This window comes from Mixophyes fleayi, chromosome 2, assembly GCF_038048845.1.
Source record: "Mixophyes fleayi isolate aMixFle1 chromosome 2, aMixFle1.hap1, whole genome shotgun sequence".
NCBI classification, from domain to species: Eukaryota; Metazoa; Chordata; class Amphibia; order Anura; family Limnodynastidae; genus Mixophyes; species Mixophyes fleayi.
In genome coordinates, this window is record NC_134403.1 from 245253758 (window position 1) to 245268665 (window position 14908).

Here is a 14908-nt window from a genome sequence, read left to right on the forward strand (position 1 = left end):
TGCGCAACATAAATTTGTGCTTAATGAGTAGACCATGTGGTAAAGCCTGATCACACATCACGTCTTATTCTTACTGATAAGCGAGTAAGAGAAATAACAAGTTATCAATCTGTACTCATTACATCATGCACCAACTACCACAGAGACATCATTCACATTCATTCTTCACACATCACATACTTGCTTGATTCTAGCAAATGACGATGTCCAGTCTAATTCTGTTGTTTATCTACTATAAATGTAATATGGATACTAAAACAGTAATCTATGTTTGAAAAATAAAGTGAAATAGGTTTGTAGTGATAATGTTTTCTGGGATGGTTGAAAGAGATGAACTTTGGAAAAAAAGTGATCTGCCAAAGTATATGACAGCTTAGCAGTATGGGTCATAGAAGTGTGCACGATGAATAAAAGAAAACAGAAGAAGTGACATCCTGCAGATTTGGAAGTGAGTGAGAATACTAAAACGATCATAAACAAGATTAAGGGGACAAGAGTCAGCATGGAACGTACTACTGCATTCCCGTTCTCCCGACATTTCCAGGCAGTGGTAATTGTACTGTATGAGTGGGATACAGAGTAGAGGTATGAGGAACAGAGGAAATCAGATGGTGCCAATGTATAATAATTGGCAGATGGAATAGGTTACAATGTCAACACACATATTTCCAGTTTTAGAATATATTTCTAAAATGAAAATTATATAATTAAAGTTAGGGATGCAGGTGCATTGTAAGTGATCCTTTTAGGATCATGGCAGCAAAATGAGCAGCACAGCATACATAATAAAACAACTAATTTAGATTGAAGTCACAGGGTATAAGCACCACAGAAGGATGAGGTAAATCATCAAGGGGAATTATCTTTATGAACAATGTTAATTTGAGGTTCATTTGTTGGGAGTATTCAATATAACAATTGCATTGTAAATGCAATTCTAAATACATTTACAAAAAAATACTGATCACTCTTACCTACAGCAAAATAGGTAAATGGGATGGGGCAAATAAATGTTCAAACAGAAAACGGATGGAGGCAACCACAGTGTTCTAGGCAGCCACAATACCATTACAGAGAGGAAAGGTATGGGAGTAAGAATACATGGCAATAGAGGAGTGTACAAAAGGCTTCCGTACCATCAAGATTATGAGAAGGAAAGCAAGAGTGGAATTAACAGGGATTAAGCTTGAGTTTTTCCCAGCACCTATTTCCTGAGTGCTGCACCCAGCTGTGTTTACTTGCCATCCGGCTCTTGGAGGCAAACAGAGTCCTATTATAATAAAATACACCATTGTTTTTCCTATTAGAACAGGCACTATGTGAGCACTGCAGACAGCAGTGTGTGTTAGAGCACTGACCACCAGTCTGACAAGCTCTGGCATGCATGGTCAATGACCTACAACATTTTTCAATATTATTGCAAAGTATTACAAATGCCCCCACCTGGTAACTTCTTAATACCACCCAGCTAGCAAAATGTTCTGGTGAGAACACTGAAGCACCTACACTTGTTAGGGCAAACATAATACCTAGGTTAGTGCTTTGCAACAATTTTTCTGTAAATATATATTTATGAGGTTGAACAGAAATAAATATATATTTGTATTATTGCTTTTCCGGTGTGCTTTTACATTACTAAGATGAATATGAGTGTTTTTGTTATGAATCATTTATAGCATAGTTTCTATACCAATGTTAATATGGTTTATAGAATGCTTCATTCTATATTATAATCTATAATAAGGAGTATATTAATGTTAAAATCATATGGTAAGACCAGCATATTATCGTAATTATTCAATGCAGAAGTATCAAGACATGTACATTGAAAGTGACCAAGGACTTTAGATGGTAAGGGAGGGGGAAGAAAGGCAAGAAAGAGAAATAAAAGAAAGAGAGGAGGGATGGAAAGATAAATTCCATATCAGAACAGGCAGAGGAGGGAAAAGGGGAAAAGGAGAAATGAAAAGTAGAAGGGACAGACTAAAAGTAGTGTAGCGTCAGGAGAAGGGAGAGCGAGCCTGAAAGAACGAAAACCATGGGTCCCAGACCATGGTGAAAGATTTAGAAGATTTGTTAAGAATGCTAGTTATGTATTCCATTCGCTGTACTTGCCATACTCTATTCATAATAGCCTGAAGGGATGGGGAGACTGCTGCCGCCAGTCCACTGCGATATGGAAGGTGGCTGCCGAAATGAGGTGTCTAGCCAAATTGTTCTTATGTCTAGTTGTCGAGCACGCCCCCGGAGGGAGGAGGAAAAATTTAGGATCTAAAGGCACATCTATCTGAAGTACCGATTGAGACAACTGTTTAACCTCAGCCCAGAAATGTATCAGTTTGAAGCAGGTCCACCACATGTGAAGGAAGGTACCATCATGAGAGCACCCCCGCCAACAGCGGTCAGAAGAGTCAGGGAGTACCTTGTGGAGCCGTGAGGCGACGTAGTACCATCGGCATAGCATATTGAAAGCATTATCTTTTATTTTAACACAGATCGAGCTGGAGGCAGCGTTCTCGTGGACCTCTGACCATCCTTCATTCAGTAGGGTTTCACCAAGGTCACGCTCCCAAGCCAGTTCATGAGGGTCTCTGAGGTCTGAAGTAGGTGGGGCGAGTGAATAGTATAGAGTGGAAATGAGACCTTTCGTGGAGGAGTGACGGAGACTGAGCTTTTCAAATGTAGTAAGGGGACGTGAGAAAAGGCGAGTTTTAGTTGTGTGATGAAGTGACAGAGCTGTAGGTATTGATAAAAGATTTTTGAGGAAATGTGCAGTCGAGATTGAATGTCAAAGAATGGAGGGAACACTGCCGTAGAGATGAGGTCATTTAAATATCAAACTCCCCGTGAGAGCCATAGAGAGAACACCTTGGGAGAGAGGCCTAGGGAACATTCTGGGGAGTTAAAAATTGGTATCAGTGGTAAGGGGTAGGGGGAGAGTCCAAATTTTTGAGAAGATGAGCCCCAGACCACCAGGGAGTGTGAAATGACCTGGTGAAGCAAGGAATGTTTTGGACGACGAGCCCTTGAGAGCCAGAGAAGAGTAGATGGAGAGAGCATTCCCAGACTTTTTTTGTGGTAGATTCCCCATTTTCTTGTCCCTTAATGTCATATGGTTTGTGTATTAGTTTGTTATATAGGCTTCAATTTGTATTCCAGTACGCTATGCATTTCTGGTTTTGTCTATTTAGGTTTATCCATATTTTATATTTGTATCTTTATATTACTATTCTGCGATTGAGGATTAATTGGTTTTGTTAATTTGTTTTTTTCCCATTGTCGTTTTTGCTTTTGTCAGGCTGGAATGGGGTTGATCCCTTAGTTTATATGAGATGTTCAATTTGTGTTCCAGTGTGGAAGTCACTTACGGTTCAGGTTATTTAGGTGTAAGTTTATTTTTTTAAATTGTATAATTTGCTGCTCTTTCTGTATTTTCTCCTAGGTTGTTTTATTAGTTATAATTATGTGGCGGGTGTATGACTAATTAATTTTGGCTTATTATAGTGTTTGGGTTTTTTTTTTTTGCTTTCTCTTCATTTACCCTGAAAAGAACATTAAAGCAAACTTGTCTTGAAAGAGCTAGTCTACTTACTGTAAAAGCATTGGGTACAAAAACCTATAAAAAATATATATTGTAACTAAAGCGATAGTTAAGTAAAAATAAAGATCAGCAGCATAATAAACAATGATTGGCAGCAGATAAATATCCTGTAAATGTGATTAGAAATTGTCCCAGACAGCTCACTTTAAGAAAAACTTCTACCAAAAGAATGTTTTTTACTTTAAAATAAAAAAATACATGATGTTTCATCAATGATTCACTGAACTAGGGAACTCCCAATTGGAAGACATTTTTGTAAAAGGCTTTGCGAACAGAGTTCTGACATCCTTGATCAAAAAGGGTTCATCCCAACCTGACCAGCTTTATGTAACACAAGACAGACCATCAACCTAATTCATCATATTGATAACACTAAGCTTCCATTAGTTATTTTAGCACTGGACGCTTAAAATGTGTTCGACCGCATCTTATGGTCCTTTTTTTTCACCACTAAAAACTTTTGTATTTTCAAGGAAATTTTATTAACGCAATTCAAGCAAACTATTGTAAGCTCTCATCCACAGTCATGACAAATGGACTACAATCAAATTTGTTCACATTGGAGAACAGGACTAGACAGGGGTGCGAACTTTCACAACTAATTTAGGCCCTCTGTATCGAACCTCTAGTGGCTAAGATTTGTGAGGTATACAAGTAGGAAATCAGCAACAAAATATCCCTATTTGCAGATGATTTACCTCATGCTTTCAAATCCTCTTATCTCACTTCCAAATTTTCAATTAGAACTTAACAAATATGGTACATTGTCAGGTTACAGAATTACTCAAAATCTGAGGCCTTAGCTCTTCATATATCCCAGCACATACTTTCTAATTTGGAATCCAAATTAGATTTTCAATGGCTCCCAGCGGCAATTAAATACTTAGAGGTGGGATTCATTTCTAGTTATAGATATTTCTATCAAGCCAACTAGACTTAATAAAATGGAAACCTCCATTTCCTTCTTGGTTTGGTTGAACAAACACTTTAAATAAAGGTCTTAACTAGACTTTTATATTTATTGCAGACCCTCCCAGTATCAGTCCCGCTGCCTGCATTAGCCTCACTGCAAAAATAATGCAACAACTTTATTTGGGGAGGGAAAAGCTACATTACGAAAAAACCCTATTGGCTAAACCAATAATTAAGGGCAGTCAAGGTCTTCCGATTTTGCAAAACAATTATTACTCTACACAACTGAACAACATAATATCATGGGCAAATACTGAGAGTTCTTATCATCAGGAGGATAATGGTTACCGAAGATTAAAAGACCAGCCTTGGCAGATTCAATAGACATCATCCAAATCACACTTGCCTATGGGACAAGATTAGTAGTAAATTTAGATAAGCAACATACCCTTCGCTAAAGTTGAAGGGTATGATCATCTGGAGACATGATCATATCCCATTGGGAAAAATGGATAACATGCTTAACCCTTGGAAAAATAAAAAGTATAACTGCTGCATTCACATTATGGGAGTACTTTCACCTGGATCATTCAAATAAATACCGAAAAATGTTAGCTTCCTTCCGTTCCTATGGATACTAGTACCTGCAGATCAGAAGCTTTGTTCAATATCAAATTATATCAAATTATCACGTAAAACCACTAGATTTGAAAATATTATATATACACATTTGGTTGGGCATATGGGCAATATATCCGTGATATACCAGTCTATTAGCCCCTGACCCTTCTTTGTATGCATTGGGAGAGGGAGATTTCTTGGACAATGAGGGATGGCCTGCAATCAGGAGGCACATGGCCAAAGAATCCATCATCATAACCATAAGAGAAACCCTTTATAAAATGAATTGAAGATGGAACCTAATACAAGCAGATATACATCTCATTTACCCCCAGTCCACCAATATGTGTTGGAGGCAAATGTGGAGAAATAAGCAAATTCTTCCTTGTATGATAGACGTCTATTAATAAAACAATTCTGGCGAAACTTTATAAACCCGATAGAACAAGTTCCTGACGTAAGAGTTTCATACAACCTGGCAATCTTTTTACTAAATAGCTCAATAAAAATCTGAACAAGGCCTCAGATACTCTGATAATGTATATATGCAACGCAACCTTATAGCAAAATATTGGAAAAAAACATTTGCAACCTCTTAGAGATACTCTTCTAAACAGAATAGGCTTTATAGCATCCATGGAATACATAACCAGAATCCAGAACAATTCCATATCTAAATTTCACTCAATCTGGAGCCCTTGGTTTCAGGTCACTGGTACTATAATCCCTCGGACTACCTAACCCCCTAGTTTCTCACCCCATGTTTAGTTCTCATGGGTGAACCCTACCCAATCCCACACCTTTCCCCTATTCCTTCTATTCCTTCTTTACCCATCCACCCATTTAATAAAATGCAAAAGCAGTATCATAATTGTGGATACTTTTTAAGGATGTTCCTTCTGCTTTTATTAAGATTGTTAATATATAATGAAATGGAAGTAAATGTTAATACAAACTGACATTAGCTAACTCTAATCTTATGTTATACACCGACTAGCCACAAAATTAAAAACCACTGACAAGTGAAGCGATTATCTAGTTACAATGGTACCTGTCAATGGGTGGGATATATTAGGCAGCAAGTGAACAGTCAGTTCTTGAGGTTGATGTGTTGGAAGCAGGAGAAATGGGCAAGTGTAAAGATCTAAGCAACTTTGACAATGGCCAAAAGATAGGGTCAGAGCATCTCCAAAACAGAACATATTGTGGGGTGCTCCCTGTATGCATTGGTTAGTACCTACCAAAAGTGGTCCAAGGAAAGATCATGAGCGCCCAAGACTCATTGATGTGTGTGGAGAGCGAAGGCTAGACCTTCTGATCCAATCCCATAGAAGAGCTACTGCAGCACAAATTGCTGAAAAAGTTAATGTTGGCTATGTAAGAAATGTGTCAGCGCACACAGTGCATCTCAGCTTGCTGTGTAGTTGCAGACTGGTCAGAGCACTCATGCTGACCCCTGTCCACCGCCCAAAGCATCTACAATGGGCACGAGTACCAGAACTGGATCATGGCGCAATGGAAGAAGGTTCCCTAGTCTGATGAATCACATTCTCTGTGACATCATGTGGACGGCCGGTTGCATGTGCATCATGTACCTGGGGAAGTAATAACACCAGGATGCACTATGGAAAGAAAGCAATCTGGCAGAGGCAGTGTGATGCTCTGGGCAATGTTCTGCTGGAAAACCTTGGGTCCTGGCATTCATGTGGATGTTACTTTGACACGTATCACCTACCTAAACATTGTTGCAGACCAAGTGTACCGAGTCATGGAATGGTATTCCCCAATGGTAGTGGCCTCTTTCAGCAGGACAATGCAAAAATTTTCAGGAATGGTTTGATGAACGTGACCAAGAATTAAAGGTGTTGACTTGGCCTCCAAATTCCCCAGATCTTAATCCAATCGAGCATCTGTGGGGTGTGCTGGAAAAACAAGTTCAAGCCATGGAGGCCCAACCTTGCAACCTACAGGACTAAAAGGATCTGTTGCGAACGTCTTGGTGCACGATACCAAAGGACAGCTTCAGAGTTCTTGTGGAGTCCATGCCTTCGATGGGTCAGAGCAATTTTAAAAGACATAATTGAGAAGATATGAAACAATCGTGAATTTGCCTAGAACAGGCCATTCTCCTAAAATGAAAGTCTGGGCAAGTTGTAGTAAGGGAGACCAACAAGAGGCCAATGTCAAAGGAGTTACAGTATTCCATAACAGAGCTGGGAGTCTATGTGCATGGGACAACAATAGTAAACATGCTTCTTAAATCTGGGTTGTATGGAAGGGTGGCAAGAAGAAAGTCCTTGCTGAAACAAACTCACATTAAAGTTGGACTACAGTTTGCCCAAGGCCATGTGGGAGACATTTCCATGCGGAGGAAGATTCTATAGTTTGATGAGAACTACACTGAACTTTTCAGTCTCAATGCCCAGCACTATGTTTGGCGCCAACCTAACACTGCACATCAAATGAAAAACACCTACAGTGAAGCATGGTAATAGCAGCATCAGGTTATGGGGGTGCTTCTCTCCATCAAGGCCAGGAAAAGTACATACAGAGAAATCCTAATGCAGTCTACAAGAGAGTTTGCACTTGGAAAAAGATTTTTCTTCCAACATGACAGTGATACAAAGGATACAGCAAAAGCCTCAGTGGGGTGGCCTACCATCAAAACAGTTAATGTCCTGAAGTGGCCTAGTCAAAGCCCAGGGGGTAAATGTATTAAGTTCTGATTTCAGCAAGTCGACGGAAATCGGCAACTTTGCAGAAGAAATTTGAAGCGGCGATGGCTTGTAAAGGCAAGTTTGCCTTTACAAGCCATCGCCGCTTTAAATTTCCCCTGCATTGATTAGGAAAGAATGGGCGGCCGTATGTATGTGGCCCAGGAGTTGATTGACAGCATGCCAGGGCAAATTGTAGAGGTCTTCAAAAAGAAGGTTCAACACTGCAAATATTCTGCCCAGACACTATTTTGCATTAAAGCCTTTCACGTGGCGATTATAAAGATTGTTTTTGAACTTCATTCACCTGTCCTCTCAGGGTTCCATACTTTGGGTATGTGATAGTGTCCCAAAAGTTATTTATTTAAATATATACACACACACACACACACAAGTTAACCCGTGCATGATACTCATGCATTCTAGTCAAATCAAGCTACTTAAGGTGTTAAAAAGGTTCTTGTCATGCATTTGGGCCTAGCCCAGGCCTCCTCAGGGGAAGAGCGTTACTTCCCGACACAAGCGCCCTTTTTTAATGTGCTTTTGTCCACATGTCACCACCTCATCATTTTTCTCCATCACCTCATCCTTCATCTTCATCGCCACATTCTTCATCAAGCTACTTAAGGTGTTAAAAACTCCCCACTGTCACCCCCGGCAACCACCAACCACTCCTAACAGTCACTTCTCCTTCAAGAAATATATAGGTCAGTGTATAACTCTGCCCAGCAGGTGGCGCTGCAGCTTGGTTTTTTTTTTTTCACACACGCCACTAGGCATTTATATAGTAGATACACACACACACATATAATTTTCTTTTATTATTATTATTTTTCCTTTTCTCCCATATTCACATTTGTGAACAACATTGGAGATGTTTTTGCAAGATCCAAAGGACGCAAGAAATTCAAAAGACATTTTATTTTGTCATATTGGATTCATGACTTGATATTTTTGGATTATTCAACATTTTAGAGTTTGTGATATGTTGAATATTGTGTAAACGGAGATTTATTCTATTTGCGGCTGGAATATACACATTGTTAGGACTGCAAATATTGCCTGTTTGCATAAACTTAATGTAATGGTCAATAAAAGCCTTTGACACTTATGAAATGCTTGTAATTTTACTTCAGTATACCATAGCAACATCTGACAAAAAGGTCTAATAACACTGAAGCAGCAAACTTTTTCATTCTCAAAACCTTTGGCCATGACTGTACACTATATGGACAAAAGTATTTGGCTATACCTGTTAATTATTGAATTGAGGTGTTTCAATCAGACCCGTTGCCAGAGGTGCATAAAATCAAGCACCTAGTAACACAGTCTCCATTTGCAAACATTTTTGATACAAAATGGGCCGTTCTGAAGAGCTCAGTGACTTCAAGTATGGTACTGTGATAGGATGCCACCTTTGTAATAAGACGGTTTGTGAGATGTCATCCCTGCTGGAAATTCCACGGTCAACTGTAAGTGATATTATTAGAAAGCGGAAGTGTTTAGGAACAACAGAAACTCAGTTTTCCATAGCCGGGCAGCTACATGCAAGCCTAACATCACCAAGAAGACCAATGTCAAGCGTTGAATGGACTAATGTAAAGCACACCGACACTGGACTGTGGAGCAGTGGAAACGTGTTCTGTGGAGTGATGAATCACGCTTCTCTGTGTGGCAGTCAGATGGGCGTGTCTGGGTTTGACAGATGCTGGGAGAACGTTACCTGCCTGACTGCATTATGCCAACTGTAAAGCTTGGTGGAGGAGGGATAATGGTATGAGGCTGTTTCTCAGAGTTTGGGCTAGGGCTCTTATATCCAGTGAAGGGCAATCTTAATGCTTCAGCATACAAAGTCATTTTGGACAATGCCATGCCAATCTTTGTGGCAACAGTTTGGGAAAGGCCTTTTTCTATTCTAACATGACTGTGCCCCAGTGCACAAAGCAATGACTACAAAGACATGGTTTGATGAGTTTGGTGTGGAAGAACTTGACTGGCCCACACAGAGCCCTGACACCAACCCTATCGAACACCTTTGGGATGAAGATGGGATGGGGAGGAGAGAGAGAGAGATGATAACAGGAAACCTAGAGTACTGCGCATGCAGTAGTGGAGAGCAGGACCAGGCAGTTTCCCACTTCTGCCACAAAGGCGGACCAGACAGCCTCCAGTGCCCAGCAAAGGGGAGACTGCTTGGAGCGTGGTTCTCTACCAACAGAAAATGCTAACAAGTTTACAAAATGTTACTGCTTTTTGTGGTCTATTTATGAAAATGCGATGAGACAAATATCCAGAGAAAACTGCTGTTTTCCCCCCGGAGAATGGCCATTGCAGTTCTCCAAGACTCCTACCAACACATCAAGGGAAATTTCCCCTGGCTTAACCTATGTTACCGTGCTTATTGCAGTCCCCTTGGACTGACACATGCACAATGGCCACAGAGGGTCATTTCCTTCCTCCTTCTGCCGGTAACAGGATGCTACTGAAGGATTTTTTCTTAATGAGCCCTGGCATGGTAACGAACAGCGGTAGTACATTTTGCCAGAGCCATAACTTAGAATTCTAGCACCCTAGACCTCAATTTTAACCAAATGAACCTAAAAAACATTCCTAAAATGTGCCCCTCATCAGCGTTGCACCCTGGGCGGTCACACCTATCGCACAGCCCTAGTTACGACCCTGCATTTTGCATCACTGCAATATATAATGATAGTTACTGTCATCTACTATCCACCAATGGTATATATTATTTTTACTGGCATTATTCCGCTATACAATTTGTCCAGAACTGAAAGCAGTAAAAGCATCTATACCAAAATATATATTACAAATAGTAAAAAAGAGGGTTACAAACCTGCACAACCTCACAATCATTGATGCAATACTTCTGAGCATATTATTGTAGTGGAAAAATAATGTTTTTTCTACCGCACAGATAATTGGAAATTGTCCCTCTTTAATATTTTATTAACAGAATGTTCTGTAAACTAATTGTCTTCAGAGAGGGGTGCTACCATTAACTATTACTAAATGCAAAGAAAAGACTAGGGGGTAAATGTATCAATCTCCGGTTTTGTCAATTCGCGGGAGTTCGCGAGATGACAGCTTAAATTTAAAGTGGGGCTGCCTTGTAAAGGGAAGTTTCCCCTAGGAGTTAATTGCAAGGTGCACAAGGTTTCCCAATGCAGTAAAGAGATGTCAATCACCGATATCCACACCCACCTTTACTTGTCTCGTCAGAGAATAGGAGTGGCCTGGAGAGTATAAAACACTTGTCTGATCTAACAATCGGTTAGTCCTTGACAAAGTTTAGCAAAACGCGTGTCGGCGGTTATAGGATGCTCACCCTGACTCAATTAACAATTATCAATATAAGACCTAGATCAGGGGTGTCCAACCTTTTACACATAAGATACACTAACAATAACGATAGCTGATCATCCAAAAAACCATAGAAAACATAGTTAACATATATATATATATATGAAAAAAAAAGTGATATATATATATATATATATATATATATATATATATATATATATATATATATATATATATATATATATATATAAAATCACTTTTTTTTCAAATCCCCCTATATTTACCTTTCAATCGCCCTGTTCAAAAAAATCCTCTCTAGTTATTATACTATAATCACTTTTTGTATTGTTTCGATGCAATATCAATAAAGTGCATTTAAGCCAGGCATTGTATATCAGGATGCCCTGACTAGGCCTGCAGTACCTGACATATACACCACTGTGACCCCAAATTGTGACCTGTTTTGATAATTACACCACTATGTTAGTTAAGGGATAACAACTTATAATGGGCCAAAGAGAATAATATATAATGCCCCATTAGTATTACAAGTAGAAGTATGTAGCAGGGAGATAAGGTCCATGATGCTCCAGGACCAGGTGACTTTTATTCACTGGTCAGCGTCCCTTGAAATAATAAAAAAACATCCCCTTTAACTTACCTTTTAATCGGCTTGTTCTCCTGTCCTCTTCTCTTCTTTTCTCCAATTCTGTGCTGCTGATTGTTCTTCTCGCGTGGGTGTCTCCTCTGTGCTGCGCTCCGCAATGGATGTTGGGCGTGATGACATCATGCCCGACATTCATGCGAGCACCGCACGGAGAAAGAGACAAGGGAGGGAGCCGGAGTACCAGCTGACGTGACCGCAAGGTAAGTAGTTTCTTTTCTTTGCAGGATTTTTTTTTTCCATTAACAGCGCTGCCCCCTTGCCACAACCAAAACTCCTTCTGGGCCACATTTACAGGTGTGCTGGGCCGCATGCGGCCCGCGGGTTGGACAACCCTGACCTAGATCTTTAAAAGTTTTTATTTAGCGATCATGCTACTAAGCTACTAATACTCCTAAAAATCATTGCAGACTAAGGCATTATAAGTGCTGAGACCTCCATATAATATGAGCCTAGTAATAGATATGCAGTTATTTTACACTGAGGTTTTAATCATTGTATAACATATCAGAGATTCCTGTGGGTTGAGGAGCGCTATTATAGAGTTACTAGCGCACAGGATCCCGCTCAACTTCTATATTAGAATTTTTCATCAAAATCTGATATTTTCCTTAATTTTACCTGTTATTGGCAACACTTTATTCAGACAATTGTATCCCATTGGTGTGAACAACATGATCTATACTTATCTACTTCTGAGCAGACATTTCTATAGATAGCGCTCACTGAATAATTATCAGTCCTTTAGAGGTGAGTGAATTGAGGATCCCATTAATCACTACTTAACAAACTGTAGATTCCTGTGGGTTCAGGAGCGCTATTATAGAATCACTAGCGCTCAGGATTATGCTCAACCTCTATATTAGAATTATTCATTAAAACCGGATACTCTCCTCAATTTAACCTGTTATTGGCAATATTTCATTGAGACAATTGTATCTCATTGGCATTAATAACATGAGCTATATATACTAATCTACTTTAGCGCAGATATTTCTATAGATAGTGCTTACTGAATAATTATCAGTCCTTTAGAGGTGATTGAATTGAGGATCCCATTACGAGTCTAACAGCAGCTATTAGACGGATGTTAGACAGTACATCAGAGCAGATTTATTCACATTGCTTACTACTATATGACCCCAACACAGGGTTTATTGTTAGATTATAACCTCATATTATACTACAGAAGTATAGTGGTAGAGCATCCCATTTTTAATTTCACTAATTCATCACAATATTTCGCTAATTTTATTATTTTAATCCTTTCTGAATAAGTTATATTTTATTTATTTTGCCTATATTTACATTAGGAAACCTTGTGCACCTTGCAATTAACTCCTCTTCTCTTTGCATATTATTGTAGTGCCTGCTTTGTTTTGCTTTTGTTTTTTTACCAAGCATGATTTTTTCCTTACTGACAAATGGATAGGGACAGATGGTTGGTAGATTAAATTACTTTTTTTTATCAACTGTCAGTACGTTTTCGTACAGTTATCAACCTGATGAACATTGGAAGTGTCCAGTTAAACTAGTACATGTCCTGAGTCTGCCCCCTAGCTGCCAATTAAAGTTAGGTCTTACCGATGACCACGGGCTACATTATCAGCTACTGACCTGGGTGATCTCTCCTTCTCTAAAGAACTGAGCCACTCGCTCTCTCAGGAATGCGCCTAGGTCCCGGCCCCGTCTGGTCTCGTCCACCGGCCACTCTTCGCATATTTTTAGAAAACGTCGGTATCTTAAAGCCGCCATTTGCTCCCCAGTGTCACATTGACTGACTAGCAAATCACAGTAAAAGGGTAAGGTCACTAACAGCCAATCACGCTGTAGAAGCGGTGGGTGGGTCTTTGTTGCCGAGCGCTAGTGGGCGTGCCTGTGATGCCTGGGAGTGATCTAATATACACTGTATAATATACAGTATCTCTGCAGTCTCGTTACATGAAGCTATACATTGACCTGCACTGTTGTAATAGGAATCAATGAGCGATGTCTGGGAATCGATTGCTGACTACTAGATTCTCATATACATTGTGATTGCAAATAGATGTCTCAAATGAGATGCACAGCTTTCTCATATCATCATGTTTTGCTTGTCTATTAAAATACCGCTGCACAGGTCGTTATGGTACTTTCTTATTGTGAATATTTTTTGAAATCTACATTTTATTTTTCTAATGCAAAAGCAATAAACTGTTATATGAGTTTTTAAATTCCATTTTTAACATTTTCTTTTTTTATATACAGTATATGTCTACTTTTTTCAATCTGCTGTATATAAATACTAAAGATGGGCGGGCTTGTAGCGCCTGTGGGGAACAGGACAGACGCAACACAAAAGAACTTACCTTGTAAACGATGGTCAGTTCCAGTCTGCCTCCGATATCCCAGCTGCGACCCGATCCCAGCAGATCCGCAGCCGCAACCCTTGTCACCTCCAACCACGTCCCTCTAAGAAAGAGACAGAGATTACGGCAGTGCCTACCAGGTAAGGGCTGTCCGAGAATACGGCAATGAACAAGGACACTCTCAGTCCAAGCCCCCTTGCCGCCTCCTCACTTTGCTCTTGCCAAGGCACGGGGGACTACAGGCACTTGAGACCAGGACTAGTCTCGCCTCAAGAACCTCGCACACCACCCGGTGAGGGCCTAACCGAAAGGGGGAATCGAGCGTGATACTCACCGGGACACTCCCACTTCTGATCCGGTTCTCCTGCACCTCCCCGACACCTGCGGATGACAAGGAACACACAGCCTCCCTCTGCACTCTCAGTGAGACTAAGATGGCCACCCACAAAACTAAACTGACTACAACAGCGACCCGACCCTAACAACGCTCTAATGGTCGGCAACGCAACTAAGTCAAACAACTATGACTAACTAGGTGTGGTGCACTAACGGAACTGCTCACTAACCACTACGGGGAAACACCAGCCGGTGTTCACGAACTAAACCGGAGGGTGGTTCCTAACCCCCTCACCCAGGCCGTACCAAGAAGCTGCCTTCTTGCTATGGGGTCACCCACGGATCCTAAGGACCGGCTGCACCAGGCCAGGCTCACTGAAACAGCACACTA

At 40.2% G+C, this 14908-nt stretch overlaps 1 protein-coding gene across 1 annotated transcript in view; it reads right to left on the reverse strand.

Moving 5' to 3' along the window:
* The window catches only part of UQCC2 (ubiquinol-cytochrome c reductase complex assembly factor 2), a 60423-nt gene extending 46790 nt beyond the window's left edge, over window positions 1-13633 (reverse strand). Inside the window, exon 1 of the mRNA XM_075195728.1 lies at window positions 13451-13633. Coding sequence (XP_075051829.1) covers window positions 13451-13588 — 138 coding nt within the window. The 5' untranslated portion in view covers window positions 13589-13633. The remainder of the gene's footprint in view (window positions 1-13450) is intronic.
* Window positions 13634-14908: the final 1275 nt, after the last annotated feature.